General features: G+C 40.1%; 1 protein-coding gene across 1 annotated transcript in view; it reads right to left on the reverse strand.

Annotated features, from left to right (window-relative positions):
• Positions 1-19,100, reverse strand: part of LOC124796220 (CAR1 transcription factor-like) — a 122,401-nt gene that overhangs the window by 53,511 nt on the left and 49,790 nt on the right. The window contains exon 4 of the mRNA XM_047260311.1: positions 4,246-4,548. Coding sequence (XP_047116267.1) covers positions 4,246-4,548 — 303 coding nt within the window. The remainder of the gene's footprint in view (positions 1-4,245; positions 4,549-19,100) is intronic.

The following is a 19,100-nucleotide window of genomic DNA, read 5'->3' on the forward strand; positions in this document are numbered from 1 at the left end:
ATCTTACAAATGCCATCATTACCACCACACAATATGCCATTCTCGCACTTCATCTTTACTGTGCCATGTCCCAGTGCCTTGATTGACTGAGCTGTGTTGTGACTCAACTCACATGCAGAGATGTGTTCTCCATGTTTTTAACCATCATTCTATGATGGCAAACTGCATTCATTATGAACAGTTGCATGCACAGTGTCGTTGCACCCTTCAGGATAGCAAAAATCTAGCTAGATTTCCTTAAGTAGTTCTTCTAACAGTTCCACTACCTCAATTGTTGTATGGGCCCTGCAGGACCAAGATCCATTGGGCTGCTATTCTGCGGAGATTTCAAGCTCCACCCACTATCATTCTGCCTTCCTCCACCAGAAACAAGTGGAGGAGGCTTGGGTAGTACCCTTATTTTGGCAGATTAGCGAGTGCTACAAGCTGCCTTTAGTATGATTGGGCGAGAACTTGCTCTCACTTCATATCGATCCTCCAACACAGTGCTGGACGATGTTTGCATTCAGATGTTGCTAAACCTTTCTTTTGTGGGCAAGCACTTGCTCTTTCTTATGTACAACTGCATCTGGGCAGAGGGCACCGTTTGCCAGATGCCAGCATAGAGACACTGTCATTCCCATACCCATACCCAAGCCCAGTAAGAAAAATACCTTCCTTCTAGTTACTGCCCCGTTTCTCCCACAAGCTGTGTTTGCAAACTGATGAAACATGTAATTCATGCCTGGCTGGTATAGTGACTAGAGTGTGGCAATTCACTGACCACTGTACCGTGCGGATTTTGAGCAGGCCGTCCTGCAGCTGACCATCTCATCACTTTGTCAACGTGTGTCGCGAATGGTTTTCTGTGGATATATCGGACACTGGCAGTGTTTTTAAATTTGCAGAAAGCCTAAAACACCTTCTGAAGGATGGGTATTCTTGATCTCTCTACATGTGGCACTTCTGAGGCCGCATGCCCCATGTCCTTCAGGTATTTTTAAAGTATTGATTTTTCAAGGAATGTTGGTACTGCCTTGTCAGACACCTCCACCAGGAAGTTGGTGTGCCTCAGGGTACTGTTTTGAGTGTGACCCTCTTTGCTATTGCCTTTAACTTTATTATGTCCTGTCTCCTGCAGGTCATCTCCAGCAGTCTACTGTTGCCCACCCCTACCCTGTTACCCTCCCACACCCTGTCCCAGCATCCTCCTTACCCCCACATGATTGCCTGTTTCGTCATGTGCAACTGCTCGCAGCCTGGCTTCAGCTGCCAGAGAGTGTGATCACGTGTGTGAGAGTTGCATTTGCGTGAGTATGTGAGTGTATGTTATCTATATATAACAGAGGCCTTGTTCACTGAGAACTCACTTTCTTACAGTTTTTTTAGTGTGCCTTCCATGGTATTGTTAAATTCATTTCTGAAGAATTGTGATGGCTCGAGGCATTGAGGTGCTAGGGTAGGGGTCAGTGTACACTTATCAGCAAACAAACAATTGTGCCTTATTAGACAAAAGCCAGGAAAGATCAGACCATTTGGCAATAGTGCCGTAAAAACCAGACCAGGGATTGATCTCGGGGAGATGAGTGTCATTGGTGTGGTAAATGTGAGGTGTCTGATACTGACTCAGTATTCGTGTATGCCCCATATGCTAGTGATCGCTTACTTAACTGCATAGGTTATGGACCTGACTCTCAGAAGGTTCAAATCACTGACATATGCACTCTCTTAGCCTTAGTATATTAATTGGCATTCAGGTTCTAAGTGCTCACTGTCTACCATTCAAGCAACTAAGAATGGAAGACCAGTATTACCAACAAGTTTTTTGTATTCCACTGCCACTCATATTCTTCATTTTGCAGCTTGAAAATATATCTCTGCATGTTTTGGAATGAAGGTTAAGGCCTCAAAATTACCTGCTCTTCCCAAATCCATTCTCCATGGTGAAATGATAGAAGCATTGCACGGTAACCTGAAGGTGCAGAGTTCAAAGCTACACATTTCCATTTTTTAATTGTTTTTGCAAATTCACTAGAAAGAGAGAGACAGATTTTTTGGACATTTATGCAAATAATGGAATTGTGTGTCTGAGTAATTAAATAGCTGCTCTTGTTGCGTATGGGCTTCACTCTGTTTCAGATACATTTATTAAAGTACCGGTAAATAAAGTCATGAAAGTTATAATGTTTTATGATAGAGAAAATAACCAACAACAAAAGCAACTTTTGAAGAGCTCTTCTTAAAAGACAGAATGAAACATGAAACCTTTAACAGTTCATGATAAGAAATGTTACACACTACTACAACCACACTTAATACTTACCATCCTTAAATGTTTAAAGCAGAGGTTAAAATTTCCCAGAGTACTTTGACAAAGTGTGAACAAATAATGATGTACTTGTGCACCTACATACAGCCATTAAAGCTCTAATGAATGGGCAGGCAGCATTATTAAATTAGTTATCAACATTACTGGGTCAGCTATTTGTCAGAGAATATTAACTATAATCTATTACATATATTATGAACTACCAGAAAAAAGAATGGCAACAATTAAAAGCTTCCAGATGCATTTGAACTCGGATGCTGGCATCTTAAGTACTCACTTATGTGCCTTTACTGGTGTAGATGTAGAATGGGTGCCAAATTTGATATAGCTATTTGAACACAAACCAGACCTCATGGTAAAGAATAGAAACAGTAAAACTAATGATTCACAGTATCATCCAGTTGCAGGCCTATGTAAGCCAAGTGTTGCAACAAAACATTTGATCATATTCCATCAGATCTCATCTGTCACATGTGCCAAAGTATAACTTCACTTTCCATTACAATGCTTGTGTATATTCCAGCACAATATCAACATTGTGAAGTGCACTTCCACAAACATTTCTACTGCAAAAAGAGATAAAATTTCTTCCCTGGGTCTACAATACTATTCAGGTTTTCATCACACGATGTTTGTCTTGTATGGGAGTCCTAGTGTACTGCATATCGTGCTCGAAAAAGGGAACAGGGAGAAGGGGAAGATGATGGTGAGGTGAGTTGCAGTCTTGTGTTAGACCATCATAGCAGCAATAGTTGCGGGCACAGATCAGCGTGATTTCCCTAAATTGCTCCAGGCAAATGCCGAGATGGTTCCTTTGAAAGGGCACGGCCGACTTCCTTTCCCATCCTTCCCTAAACCGATGAGACCGATGACCTCGCAGTTTGGTCTCTTCCCTCAAAACAGCCCAGCCAGCACAGATCAGTGGAAGATGTCATGGAAGGTCTTAGAACATCACTGAGACCCTAATTACAAGTAACAGACATAAGAAATAAATGAATACACCTTTTGTTGTTGTTACCCATGCCCTGGCTCCAACTCAAACCATTAATGTTTGCTTGACTGTGATATTCCTGTGGTGCTGCTTGTGAGTGGATGACTGTAAGTGAGGTATTGTCAGAGGTGTTAGTCATCAGAAATGGCATATTAGTCCAATGCTGATTTCTCTCTTGTCATGCTGATAAATGGCAAAAATGTTTAAGGAAATTTTGTTCAAATATGTGGCCTGTCCCCAGTGTAAGCTGTGTAGGGTTCAGCAAACGTCTGCAGTATGCAGATGATTTGGCTTTCCATCCATGCTTGTCACATATCTGGCAGAGTCGTGAATTTCTATGTATCCAGTGTTGACATGACAAATATTAAGGGGTAGTAACGTGCATTTTTAAAGCTATACAAATTCACCCCAAGGGTGACTATGGGAATGGAAGTTGCCTGAGTATTGGGAACTTTGGATAAAATATCAACCTGTGTGATTGATGAATCTTTGGAATGGCAGAAGTCTACCCCTACTGTAAACAGAATTTTAAAGAATTTTGTTGAAGGAGGCACTATCAGCAGAATGCCTGGCTCAAGATAATGAGCACACAGCAGGAAAACACATAGCTTGCCTATAAGAGCCAACTAATCCCTCCCCTAGATACGAAGCAGTTGTAGTGAGTGACCAACTTCCCAGTTCCAATGATGCAGTTCACTGAGGGCCAAGGAAAGCTGTACAGCACGCACAATGATCCACTATAAAACAGGAACTCAGTGAGGAAATGTGTTACACTGGCTGGCAGCCACAGAGCTCCATCTGAATGCAATGTGGAAAAATGTCCTTTTCACAGATAAGTTGTCTTACCAAGGCCAAACAGTAGTTTAGCAGCCGCGAGGGTCCAGACATAATGGGGAATAAGTGGTGACAACAGGTAGTACTAGCCGATTGTCAGTTTCCTGGGGGCGTTGGTTTCCCCGTTGGGGGCGTTGGTTTCCCCGTTGGGGGCGTTGGTTTCCCCGTTGGGGGCGTTGGTTTCCCCGTTGGGGGCGTTGGTTTCCCCGTTGGGGGCGTTGGTTTCCCCGTTGGGGGCGTTGGTTTCCCCGTTGGGGGCGTTGGTTTCCCCGTTGGGGGCGTTGGTTTCCCCGTTGGGGGCGTTGGTTTCCCCGTTGGGGGCGTTGGTTTCCCCGTTGGGGGCGTTGGTTTCCCCATTGGGGGCGTTGGTTTCCCCATTGGGGGCGTTGGTTTCCCCATTGGGGGCGTCGGATTTCTGTGAGAGGAGCAGGAATGCTTCCTCAGTAGCAGGCCGTATGCCCACATTTTGAAGAAAGTGGTGCTGCATTTAGTGTGAATGCTATATTGTGGAGGGGATCTCATGCTACAGGAAGAATATTCACTTGTGTATGGGTCTGCTCATTCAACTGCAGCTGTCCAACATAGACATTAATGTAATGGACTTGCTGTGAGAGACTGCTCACATGAACACAATGGAAATTATGTGTGTGTAAGTAGCACGAACACACAGAGAACTGGCTGTGAAACACACCATTTATAGCTGATGCTCTTTTGGACTGCTTTTTTTGAAGCCTCAGTGGGGTTGCCTCTTCTGACAAATGGGTCCAATGCCTCACAGATTCAGTGCCAGGGTGCATGACTGAAGTCAGAAATAATGGGGCATTCTGGATAAAATGTTATGGACTGAGAACATTTTACTTTCTTTCCTTGTTCTGCTGTGCAGTGTTCTGTCAGTGAGAGCCAGCACAAAATCTCATGGTGACAGAAAAATATCAAAGATGAGAGAAGGAAATTTGAGCTAGTTCTAGTTGGCATTATCCTTGTACCTGAAATAAATTTATTTTAATTTAATATTTTGAGTATTACGTTCTCTTTACTTGCTCTCTGCCTACATACATGAAATGAATAAATCAAGAGTGCCCCTTTTTAGGGCTATTTTTTGTTATGTCAAATTCATCTCTCTCCCACTCTATTGCCACCCATCGGACTCGGCCAAAAATGTGCAAAATATATCTTCTCTCTCTCTCTCTCTCTCTCTCTCTCTCTCTCTCTCTCTCTCTCTCTCTCTCTCTCTCTCTCTCTCTCTCTCTCTCTCTCTCTCTCTCACACACACACACACACACACACACACACACACACACACACACACACACACACACACGCACATGCACAGGCAAATTAGAAATTGGAAAGTCTCTCATGACCAAATAAGAAAACAGGGCTGTAGGATAATTTGTAGTTTCTAAATGGTGTATATATATAGAAATTGGTCTGTATGTTGCATTTATTTGATGGAGTACATGTGTTTCTACATGCTGTATGTAGAATAAGAAACAATATGCCATTTAATTTCTGTTGGACAAAACGTGTTTATTTCTTGTCTGAATCCTGAGCTACAGCAATGAACTTTGTCCAGAGATTGTTCTTCCTTCATGTAATTGAGGAAAAATGCAACTGTGGACACTGCATCATGTAATTTCCCCATGCATCCTCCACAGCCTGACTAAACACAGCTTTGTTAGAGGCCATCTGATCTCGACTGTCGGTCATTTGTCCTAATCAGTGCTACCTAACAATAGCAAGACTGTGCACTCAATTTGCTTACTAAATCACAATCTGTCTTACATCACTGCACCCTTCAGTAAGAGTGATAGATTTGGTGAGTGGGAAGTAACTATATTGCCACTCATCTCAGACACTTCATACTTGCAGAACTGCAGTGCAAAAGGAGGGAGGTAGGGTGGGTGGGAGGGAGGTAGGAGGGAAGTCAGTATGGGACTGATGTAGCAGAAAATCAGTTTGTAAAGTAAGCACCACTTGGTATTAGGCTCATACTCATGCAGTTTATGGACTGCAGTTGTTCTTGTTCTTGTTGTTGTTGTTGTTGTTGTTGTTGTTGTTATTGTTATTGTTATTGTTAGTCCGAATGGGGTTAGATGCAGTTGTCCACTCTGGTATACATTGTGCAAGCATCCTTGGCTCTCGGTAACCATTATTAAATTCATTATCATGTGTTTAAATCTGGTAGGAGGCATACAGTAATGATTGTAACACAGTACCACATGGAATGACTTCAGTGCAGTCACTGCCACCAACTTCTGTACAAATAACTGGTCAGAGAATTCTGTACTGCCTTCACAGAGTGAATAAATGTACTTGTTTCTCATGAGGTACTGCAGTGCTGGAAGTTAAGCCGCATCCTGTTAGCAACTGACACAAGCTGAGTGGACCAAAATCCATTTAGTTCACTTTCAGAGGACTAATTCCAGACCACTACGGTAGCTCCTCAATGAGCTATGGACATTTGTGGACGTGTTTAGTCAGATGTTTTTACCTATTTTTCCACTTTTTGTTTCCATTTTAATTTCTTGTATTTCCTTTGTTTTGAGTGCCATTGGGACCCTAGTTGTTGGGCTGCCCCAGTCCAATTATGCTCCTGCTCAAGTCACTACTGGACAAAAAATTCTTATTTGCAGTTTCCTCTCTATTGGATGTGTTCACATTAGTCACATTATGTTGCTGCTGTCATAATATCAGCTTCCATCCCTGTTAGCCATGACCACAGAGATATGCATGGCCAAAATACAAAGTTGCCTTCAAAATTGTCCACAGCAACTGCTCTAACAGCTTCCCAATTAAATGCTCGTATATACCAAAATGGGATAATGATGCATTGCCTGTAGTTCTGTCAAACTGTGCTCTTACAGATTACTTTAAAGACTTCAGTTTTGAAATTTCCTTTCCCCTCCAAGTGATGTAGGACTTGCCTTATGCGTGTCAAGGAATCCAAATTTACATTGCAGTTGGATTTTGTGTAAATGTTACATTAGTTTCTTGTAAAAGTTGTAACAGCAGTCCTTGACAGGAATGCCTCATGTTAAGTCACCAGTACTGAGTACCACACTTGTTGATGATAGTTTTGTTGTTTAAGCTGTGTATCCAAATTGGCATATAGTTCCTTTAGTTGCTGGATATAAAATTTTCCAATTGTTTAAACTCCCACACCTTTATGCTGGTTCTTCATGCAGTCATTGTTGCTCTCTGCAGTGTTACTATGAATATGTGCTAGGCTGTTACAGTATTTGTGATTTATGATGCCGTATATCATTGCTACCAATGTCACATAGTACACTTCAAGACACCTACACTATCTTCTTTGTAAATTAGATATACTTTTCTGCATATCACCTTAACACTGTCCACAGTATGAAGTGGCTTCCACCTAGTCATTCACTATGAAACACACAAGTCTCACTTGTTCTGTGTGTGCAGGTACAAATCAGTGAGGCTGATACACTGATACCAGTTGCCACTGATGCATTTTTATGGGAGAATGCCATCAATAGCGATTTGGATGCCTACAGTGCTATATTTCAATCACATTGCAGTCTGCTGTAGCAGTGTGAACAACAAGAGCTATTCAGTGTAGTTTGGGGGCTAACTGAGCATGTGCTAATCAACACAAAATACATAATTCACATAGAAAATAACTATCCAAACCCTAACCAACAATGTGCCTTGAACAAACTGCTTGCATCTGTAAGAAGCTCCCTAACAGGGTAGTGTGACTCAATTGAAATGAAAACTTATGTGCTGGCCACGCATGTTAAGTATCTGTGGGCATACCCTCAACACATTAAACTTCCTTACCTCTGGGGCAGCTATTAGCATGTTGGAATCCAAAATATGAACTTTGATGAAGAATTACTCTAACACAACACCACCCTGGAACAGGTTAGTACACCCCTAAATAGACAAAGCTCATAAAATCATAATGTATTGTTGGGGCCAGTGTCCTCCATTTTTGTAGGGATGCAGTCATTACAGTACTTGCAGATAGTTTAAAGTGTTTCGATCAGGATTCTGGGTATTCATGTGGCCTTTATGGCTTCCAATCAACATCACACTACTAATACAAAAGAAAGTGAGTCACATAGTTGTAAGCTGCCACAACTCTGCTACACTACATGGCATGTCATTTGCAACGTGTGCCACGTGAACTGCTGTGGCTCAACACTTTGGGATCTGCTGGTTCTCAGTAACTTGAAATCCAATGGAGACACTATCGGAATTGTACATGACATAATTTCTCTATCTCCTAACTGTGACAGTCTGTAATTTTATAATGGTCTGTTATTCCTTTCCCCTTTCATGAGGGGTGTTCATTCCAGCAAACTAAGCTGTACCATTATTTCGGTGACTGGCAGTGTCCTTACACCAGCCTCCAAACACCAATGTTGCCTTGCTTTTTGTGGGCACCTTTGTCCTTCTCTGTGACAGTGGCTGTATATGGCAGCTGTAATGAATTCAGACAATTAAAATTAAAATATTTTGTGGTTCTTCACTTGGATCATTATGCAGTTTTCATCAATCTCACTTTTATAAAATTTCTCATGTATGTACTTGCCACAGCACCTGATTTGTAATCTCCATCACTATTTTAGTGTAGCAACTTCTTGACATTAAAATGAGCATGTGCAGTGAGAAGACAACCACTGCCACATATCAAGATGTTCGATTTACACTCAAATTCTGTTGATGTAAAGTTATTCAGTTTCTTAATATTTTTGCAGATGCCGCAGAAGTTGAGGATGGAGGAACTGTTAGCAGGTGAGATATTTGCTTCCTTCAGTAGCTTAATTACACATTAAAGTTATGACTTTAATATTTTATTATGTGGTACTTTATTTTTCATCTTTTTCTTTGACATTAATATTCCATTGGTGGTGTGCTAAATAATTTTTGTGAAACAGTTTTTCAAAATTCTATACTATAACTTAACACTGGATGTTAATTATGTCATACATAATTCGTACTGAAAATTGGTGGTGTTTTTGTAACTACGAAAGATTGGTTACAAATGTGCAGTTGCAATGAAAATGTGTACTGTAGTAGATTGTGAGGGAAATGTGGTCAAAGAGAAAAAAGACAACTTTTTAAGTACCAAATTGACATTTAGAAATTTGTCATTGTAATGTTAAGCAAACATTACAAATAGGCACACTACGATAAGTAGTAATGAATTTTGCCACCTGACTGATGTGTGAAATAGCCTGACCCATCTGGGTGCCACAGTTACTCTCAATCCCTCACCTGCCAAGAGTGTTATTGACTACCCGGTGACAACATGCTACTGAGTACAAGGTGGCTGACTTGTTGGTGGCTTCACAACTTGTGTACTGCATTCTTGAGACCCATCTCATACTCCTCTCACCCCCTCTACTCCCATACCAGCTTCCCTAATTTGAAAATTTTGGAGTTCCCCTTAACTTAAGTTTCACAATCCTTCCCTCAGTACTAGCCACCCCTACACTGCCCTTTCCCATGCCTAGCTCTGTACCTGTACCTGTACCTCCTATGTTACACCCTCTGCCACCCCATCCCCTCTATGACATTTGCATTAAATCTGTCCACCACAACTCCTCACGCAGTTGGCCTGCAGGTTTATGACAATTTATCTGATTGGCAGAGGGACAGAACACAACAAATGTTATTCCAGGCTTAGCCTTTTACTGCTTATTTCCAGATTAACCCTTTCATGGCCAATCGAACATCTTAGGCTGATGCATAACACTGTAGTGTTTCCTACAAGTTAAAAAACTCAGACTATACATACTGGAGACTTAAATCATCATAAATAATATAATTTGTTTCGCTGTTCACTTCAGTCTGTTGGGATAACTTTCTGAATCCACAACTGTAGAAATCATGTGATTTTGTAGCAAAGAGCCATGTTCAAAGTGTATTTTCACCCGAAAGGAAGTATGTCAAGATCATTGAACAGAGAGCAGAGAAGATGAAATCTGAGGGTGCAAGATCAAATGAAAAAGGTGGGTGCAAAATGACTTCTCAACCCAGTTGTTCTATAGTGTTTGTTGCCAGTCTAGCAGAATGCTGGTGACTGTTACTGTGGAATAGCACCACTTCACACAGTCTTCCTGGATGTTTTTCTGGGACTATATCTGCAAGATGTCTGTTGTTGACAATAAATACCAACAGGGAAGTTACACCTCATGCAAGCAACTCATAGTACACCACATGGTCCCCTACATGTACATCTACATGATTACTCTGCAATTCACATTTAAGTGCTTGGCAGAGGGTTAATCCAACCACAATCATACTATCTCTCTACCATTCCACTCCCGAACAGCGCATGGGAAAAACGAACATCTAAACCTTTCTGTTGGAGCTCTGATTTCTCTTATTTTATTTTGATGATCATTCCTACCTATGTAGATTGGTCTCAACAAAATATTTTCGCATTCAGAAGGGAAAGTTGGTGATTGAAATTTCGTAAATAGATCTCGCCGCAATGAAAAACGTCTTTGTTTTAATGACTTCCATCCCAACTCGCATATCATATCTGCTACACTCTCTCCCCTATTACGTGATAATACAAAACGAGCTGCCCTTTTTTGCACCCTTTCGATGTCCTCCGTCAATCCCACCTGGTAAGGCTCCCACACCCCGCAGCAATATTCTAACACCAGACCTCTCCACAATATCGATAACATTATCTTGTGTGGATGCTCAAAAGTCTATGTGGCACTGCTGCTTTGTTTGGATTAAAGCATTCCTTTCCGTTCTTTCCTTACATTAGCATAAAAACAAAATTTCTAGTCATCAGTAACAATACAGGTTAGAAATGTTCAGTGGTATTCACTCACTAATCAAGAACAAGCAAGAGGGTAATGTACATACAGCCAACCACTGATTTATATGGTTTGGCATGTGGTACCCACATGCTTTATTGTTGAACCTTCTCCTTTGTATTCAAATGCTGCACAGTGACGGAATGGTCATACTTCATCACATTTTCTGGTTCTTGAGTGCAATGATGTGCATCATCGTGGATTAATGCATTCAGATGATCTTCATCAAATGCTGAAGGTCTTTCTGAAAATGGAGGGTCAATAATGTCAAAACAATCATCCTTTAAATTAGAAAATCTTTCCTTGCCATGCTCTGTCCCATGGCAATATACCCATACATGGTGAAAACGTTACCATTGAAACCACATATTCATAAACACCACTGTTCTCATTTTGCCCACTTAGCCATTTTAAATTAAAATGTAGCAGTGCTTTGTGTCAACATAATATTCATAGAATGACAATTTACCTAAAAGAATGTGTCCACATTAAGTGAGAACAAGGTAATGTAATTCGTAAAAATGGTGGAAAAGACAACTGTATCCTTTGATCCCTAGGCATATGAACTTGTCTTAGATCACATGTAATGCCCCCAACAACACAAAACACAATGATGGGAAAGGCTGACTTAAAGCATACATTGTGTGCTCACTCTTACATTATTGGTATCGGCTGCATAAGTAACAATAACACAGTGCACAGTGTTCACTTAAGACGTCTCTCTGTTTTTGCTCCCAACATTTAATGTTCTAATGATGTACCAACATCATAATGCATTGATGATGGGTGGTTTAAATAAAAAATATGTACAAATGAAAAGAGCTTCGTGACAAGGCTGAAGATATATCGGTACATAGGACACTGCATAGAACTATATGGAACATTGTAGATGTAACTGTAGATGTGCTCCAAGGAAGTGTGTGGGGCCCTTGATATTGATGTTTTATATTAATGACATCACAGACATTCTTCTTCTTTTTGTTTTTCTGTTTGGGGTATCTAATGACCACATACTAATTTCAATGCTTCCTCCTTTGTTCTTCTTCCAGGTTTCCTTCGTCTTCACTATCTATCCTTTTTTCTTCCTCAGACCATTCTGATCCTGTCTTCCTCTTCTTCTTCCTGCCTTGGAATGCTTCCATTTGCAACACTTTCTTCTTGAAATCCTATCATTCTGCTGGGTCTTTTTCTTGTATTTCTTTCCAAATCTTTCCTAACTACTTGAATCTGTCCTGTTGTTGACATCTTGTCCCAAAGATGCTTAACAATATGTTTGGTTAACCTGTTGCTGTTCACTCTGTATAAATGTCCAAAAAATAATAGTCAGCTCTTCTGCAGCATTTCAGTTGTTTTTCCTATGCTGCAATATACTTTATAACTTCTTAATATTCATACTTATGGATTTCCTAGCAGTCTGAGTATTTTTCAAATGATTCTTAATTCTAGGACTTGAAGTTTGTATAATTCATAATTCAACATTAAACATTCACTTGCATAGAGACATTCTGGTTTTACTACTGTGCTGTAGTGCTGTATTTTCAAATTTTTAGACACACACATCTTGTTGTAAATGTTCATGTTTATATCATATGCTTTCTCCATTTTACATACTCTTTTGTCTACAGCAAATATTTTTGAAGCCATTGCCTTGAATCTTTCCTCACAAATATTTAAATTTATAAACCTTCTTTATCAGTTCATTATCTGTTACTAGGATTTCTGGGTCATTTTTTTATGTTTGTCCTAAAAAAATTTTTCTACAGAAACTTTTAAAGCTGCTTTGTTAGGTATTCCTTCTAAGAGGTTGATTTGTATTTCTGAATTTGTTATATTTTTATAAAGAATGGCATAATCATTTGCAAATACTAGACACTGAATTTCAGTATCTCTTTTTCCTGAAGTCTCCAGTCTCATTGTGACAGCTTATGTTCTTTGCCTTTTGTTTCAATTATCTTACTATTTCCTCTAAGATGCAGTTGAGGTGGTGTGGAAACATGTTGTCACCCTGCATAGGAGCCACTTTCCAGTCTTCTGGAATCTTTTCAGTTTCCCATATTTCTTCAGACATAATCTGAAGGTTAGTTGTCATTTCTGCTTGACACCAGTTATGGTTGAGATGATTTTATTTCTTCTCCACTGGCTTTGTTGTTTTTCAGGGTTTTTGTTTGTTTGTTTGTTTGTTTGTTTGCTGTAGGTGGTAGATCTGCTTCCATGTTTTCAACAAATATCTGGAAATTCTAGCTAACAATTCAGTTATCTACAGTTCAAGAGTTGATCAAAGTACTTTCTTAGTAATTTACATGTGTGGTTATTGCTCAGACCTACTTTACCATTTTCGTCTCTGATGGAAATACATTGGAGCATGATAGCCCTTTTTGAATAAAACCATGACTGTATGTATGAGAGCATTTTTTCTGCTGTAGTACACAGTGATTCTTTTTTATCACTAATTATGATACTCGTGTCATCTGCAAATAGTAGAATTTTGGCTGAGCTGTCTGGAGCCTGTATGTCTTTGATATAAAGAAGAAATAACAATGGGCCCAGAATGCTGCCCTGAGAAACAACTATTTAAATTTGTTTTGGTTCAGATATGGGTTTAAAATTGTGAAGATTCTTGGAGGACCTCAGCTCAACAACTTGTGACTTGTTTTGCAGATAGGATTCAAACCAATTTTTAACGGTACCCCTGATGCATATTGCTTCAAGTTTCCCTGGTAATATTACATTGTTCACAGTATTGAAGGCTTTGGCTAAATCTAGATTAATTCCAACAACCTGTTTATTTGACTCAAAATTTCTTACTATTTCTGTGCAATATGGCTGTTTCTGTACTGTGCCATGTTGACTGTTATTTATTAGTTTATGTTTTTCTAGATATTTTGTAACCCTGAATTTCATTAATTCCTCAAGTATTTTGGAGAAGTATGGGAGGAGAGATATAGGTTGGTATTTTTCTATTTTATGTCTCACCATTTATGTATAGAGGTATCACTTTAGAGATTTTTAGTTTATCCGGAAATATCTCTTCACTAAGGGACAAGTTTGCTATGTGTACTATAGGTTTGACAACACATGGAGCAATTTTCTTAATTATTGATACAGGTACATCATCCAAACCAGAGGACAATTTGGATTTCAAGCATTTAATGACTTTTAGAACTTAATGCTCGTCTGATGGGATTGCCATCATGCTGGTATTTACCATTGGAGACATCACTGTTAATTGTTGCTTAAATTTTTTTTTTTTTTTTTTTTTTTTTTTTCCACATCATTCTGGACTTGTTACTAGCCTGCCTTATTAATCTATCATTACTTAATAATTTTGCTTTTGATATTACTTTGCAGTAAGTCTGTTTGTATGTTCTCACATACTCAACAAACTGCTGATCATGACATGTTTTTAACTTTAAACTTAGTAATTTCATGGTTTCACTTGACATTTTAATTCCGGGTGTACTCCAGGTCTCTTTGGATCCAGATGATCTGTAACCCAAAAGCTTTTTTGGGAAGAACATTTCAAAGTATGCCATAAAAGTGGAAGCAAATGTATTGTAAGCATCATTTGTGTTTGTTTGTGCCAAGACCTCTGGCCAAACTGCATTTTTAACATTATTTTAGAACTGATTACAATTTTCAGTAGAGAAACATCGTTTGTGCTCCTTTTATGTTCCCCTCCTTGGGAGTTGCAGTGAGATTAAAGGTTAGTGCATTATGATCTGATAATCCTATATTCACATTTGTAACTGCAACTTCATGTGTGACCACATTTGAGAAGATGTTATTTATTAGGCTTTCACTGGAATCTGTTGTTGTAGTGCCGGCCGCAGTGGCCATGCGGATCTAGGCGCTCCAGTCCGCAGCCGCGCTGCTGCTACGGTCGCAGGTTCGAATCCTGCCTTGGGCATGGGTGTGTGTGATGTCCTTAGGTTAGTTAGGTTTAAGTAGTTCTAAGTTCTAGGGGACTAATGACCACAGCAGTTGAGTCCCATAGTGCTCAGAGGCATTTGATCCATTTTGTTGTTCTAGTGGCAGCTGATACGTGGGGAAACAAGTTGAAGCTTTTAGTATGTCTAAAAACTTGTATTTTACTGGCCTCTGGACCAATAGATTAATATTAAAGTCACCACAAAGAATTATGGTAGAGTTCTCATTTGAGAAAAATGTCGAGCATTTCTTCCAAATTCTTAAGAGATACTTCAGTATCTCCAGATGGTGATCTGTAAATTGCTGCAACAATTACTTTCTTTTCTATGATTAATGGTTTAGCCTCATATCTTAACTTAAATTTAAGCTTGGGATTTAGATAAAAGCATACACCACCACCTTTGACATTTTGCCTATAGTACTGACTGGCAAGTTTATAATATGTGTGACCAAAAAGACTTAAACTATATGAGTTAATTGTATAAGGCTCAGTCACAACTTCTGTGCATGGCTATGACAGGTGGTGTGGGCAGCCTATCAAGTTAGGCTGTGGTCTCCTGATCTCACATTTTGTGCTCGCTTACTCAGTTGTGCAGGACTCTGACACTTGTCTCACTCCTCTGTCAACACAGCTTCCCTTTCATGTCGTTTGTCCCCTAACACTGCAGTCAGGTGTCATGTGGTGTAACTATTTAATACAATGATGTATTATATTCTGTACCTTATCTTCTATACTTCTTCTCAAACTCTGTTATAATTACTTTAAAATTCAAAATTGATGCCTTTGACGCATCACATTTTTATAAATAACTTACTATGTCACTTTTGACTTAACAAATTATTTATTCCCTTCATCATCACACTCGTGAACTACACTAAAAGATCACCTTCATTCAGTATAAAAGAGACACTCACAATAATTTTGAAGGTTCCTCTTCTGTGTCTCACAACATACATCAGTTGTTGAAATAACTCCTTTGGCAGCCTATTGCTTTACAGGACAGTGTGGTGACCCCACAGAATACTTATTTTCACACATGTAGTTTGGCACCCAAAGCTGCTGCGATAGCTGTACAGTGCTGAAGGTGCATATTGTCCCCTGATGTAAGTCACCACACACAAAATAGAAATAACACTAATGAACAATATCTGTACATTTATGTTTGACATGTTGTTTTCTATTGCTCTTTTCATAATGTGTACACAACACTTCTTTCAAAATGGCATTCATTGATAAGAAGTCATTGATATGTGCATCTCTCCTCTGGAGTGGTACGTACAAGCACAGTCTGTGAACATGGTGCCCAGTGAACACAGTCAAAAGTTTTTTAAATTTTTTTCCCTATATGCCATGAATGTGGATTTCTTTTCGTAACTATGGCTTCTGAGATTGGTTATAGCCTCAGTACATCATTGTCCATGATAAAATACGCAAATTTACCCTCAATTGCAGCCACAATTTAAGACCATGTCACTAAAGTGAACATAAAGTACTTGAAAGATGTTTTCCTCTCTGTGTGTACAATAGTATCCAGTGCAGAACCACAGCGGCTGCGGACACCCGAGGCTGGAACCAGTACTGGGGCTGAGGACATACGTGCAGTGAAGTCACCTGGTGAGTAAGAGTAAATTTACACGTAATTGCAGCCTTAACTAAAGCAGTACATAAAGTACTTAAAAGACGTTTTACTCTCTGTGTGTACAATAGTAGGCAGTGCAGAACCACAGCGGCTGCGGTCACCAGAGGCTGGACCCAGTACTGCAGGTGCAGCGAAGTCACCTGGTGAGTAAGAGCCCACTGTGGGAGGCTTACATTCCTGCTCTGTACAGTAGAGACTCAAATGTATCTGGACACCTATTAGTGGACATTAAGATTTTGTGTTCTCCTTTATGAGGACCTGAACTCTTCTGGGGACACTTTGACCTTTTTGAAATCTCTGTGGGTGGATGCCAGCCCATTCTTCCTTACTAGCTGATACCAGACAAGGTAGAAATATTGGACACAAGGTATAGAGTGAAAATGCCATTTATAACTAATCCCTAAGACGATCCATTGCTTTCAGGTTGGAACATCGGCAGGCAAACCTTCTTCAGGAATGCCACTGGTTATAAGCCTTTGCCTAACAATGCTGATCCATGAGAGGTACAAGTGTTGAGCTGATCAAATCGGTTGTTATCTGTGAATTGTTCCCCTGCTGTGTATAGTACACAATAATGTCAAATATGTACTTACCCTTCTGCATTTATCATATCCTGAAGTACAATAAGGGGAGAACAAGTTAAAGAGGAGAAATTGCATATTGTTACACTGCCTGCTCTGCACTGCATTGTTGGCAGTAGAGGTAATGGCGGATAATGTTCACTTAGTAGTCACCACATCCAAATTCTTCCATCAGATACCCACGGAGTATAGCACTGTTTGTCACTCCAAATCTCGTTTCCACTTATCCACTCACCAGCAGTCATAGGTTTTTATGCTACAGTCAGTGTGACTTTATGTTGAACAGAAATGTTGTTTCCAGAAGCTGCTCAGCCATTGTAACCAGTTTTTCTAACTCCCTGTACACAGCCATTTCCTTAGCGGGCTCCTAGCTGCACTTCAAAACTGAAGAGTGACTGCAGCATCTAACTGCAAGCTGGTTTTTACTATTTCCTACCACAATGATAGAAGCACTTGTCCATCAGCATACTGTGTGTGCCTGGACTTCATGTAGCATTGGTTGTTCCTTCACATTTTCACTTAACTGTCAAATCACTGACAGCTGACTTGGGCAAGTTTGGAAGGGCTGAAATGCATCCCTGTGTTAATTATTCAGGTGTAATGCAAAGAAAAGTCCATGTTCAGTGTACTCAGATCCCTGCCTGATGAATTCTGCTTACAAAACAGTATTACCTGCCACTTCCTATAATATATATGACAGCAGTATCTGTTCCCGAAAGTACAATTACCATGGATGACCATGCAGCTTTGCTAGAAATGAAATAATTAAATGGACACCCTAGCTGCAAACAGGTGGTGATGTACTTCATTGGGGACATGTTGAAAATGTGTGGCCCAACCGGGACTCGTTCCCGGGATCGTCTGTTTACATGGCAGACGCTCTATCCATCTGAGCCACTGCGGGCACAGAGGATAGTGCGTCTGCAGGGACTTATCCCTTGCACACTCCCTGTGAGATCCACATTCCCAACATGTCCACCCCACTACATTCGTAGTGTGCCTAACAGATGTTTGCCGATCGTACTCATTACTTGTGGCAGATTAATCTACCAAGTCCCGTACGAGTTTGGGCATAGCGTGTGCGTTCGCACAAGAAGGTCAATGGCCGGGAAGCCGTATTTTAACTATATATGACGGTAGTATCTGTTCCCGAAAGAACAATTACTGTGGATCACCCTGCAGCTTTGCTAGAAATGAAATGATAATTAAATGGATGGAGCGTCTGCCATGTAAGCAGGAGATCCCGGGTTCGAGTCCCGGTCGGGGCACACATTTTCACCATTTCCCCAATGAAGTACATCACCGCCTGTTTGCAGCTAGGGTGTCCATTTAATTATCATTTCACTTCCTATAATAGTAGCTCCACCTCTCATTGAATTAAAGTGCTCAGTTGCCCGTTACATAAGGGTGCCCAGGTATTTTGATTGGATAGTGGGTTTATAGTTCTTATCTATGTGATTTCTGCAACCCCTTGGTCAGTCCACCATACACAATTGAATTAGAATCCAGAAATCATAATATATTTTATTATATTTATGTTTTTGAATATTGAGGACTTTGATTTGGGGCGAGTATTTACTGACTTACAGAAATACAAAGTTTGCCTCTATAGCTGTGGAAATATGTGTGCTGAGAATTACTGGGAGGGAAAAGGAAACAGAAAAATGGACAGGGAACAGGCAGGATTAGGAGACGTAGTGTGGAGGTAGTGGAGATGAGTGATACATGTAGTGATGGAGTGAGTGACAGATAGGATAAGACAATTACATGCTCGTATCCTAGGGAGGTGAGTGGGGGGAACATTGAGGTGACAGTCTGGTGAGAGGCATTGAGTGGATATCAGGCTACATGGACTTCAAGCTGCAATGCCTGTAGCTTGAGACCAGAATACCAGGAGAAGCCAGGGAAGAGGCTTAATCAAACAGTGGGACTCCAATGAATGAATGATGTGAGTAGAAGAAACTGAGGATGATTTGTATTTCAAAACTGAACATTTTTGTACAA

Source organism: Schistocerca piceifrons, chromosome 4, assembly GCF_021461385.2.
Source record: "Schistocerca piceifrons isolate TAMUIC-IGC-003096 chromosome 4, iqSchPice1.1, whole genome shotgun sequence".
In the NCBI taxonomy this organism is placed as follows: Eukaryota; Metazoa; Arthropoda; class Insecta; order Orthoptera; family Acrididae; genus Schistocerca; species Schistocerca piceifrons.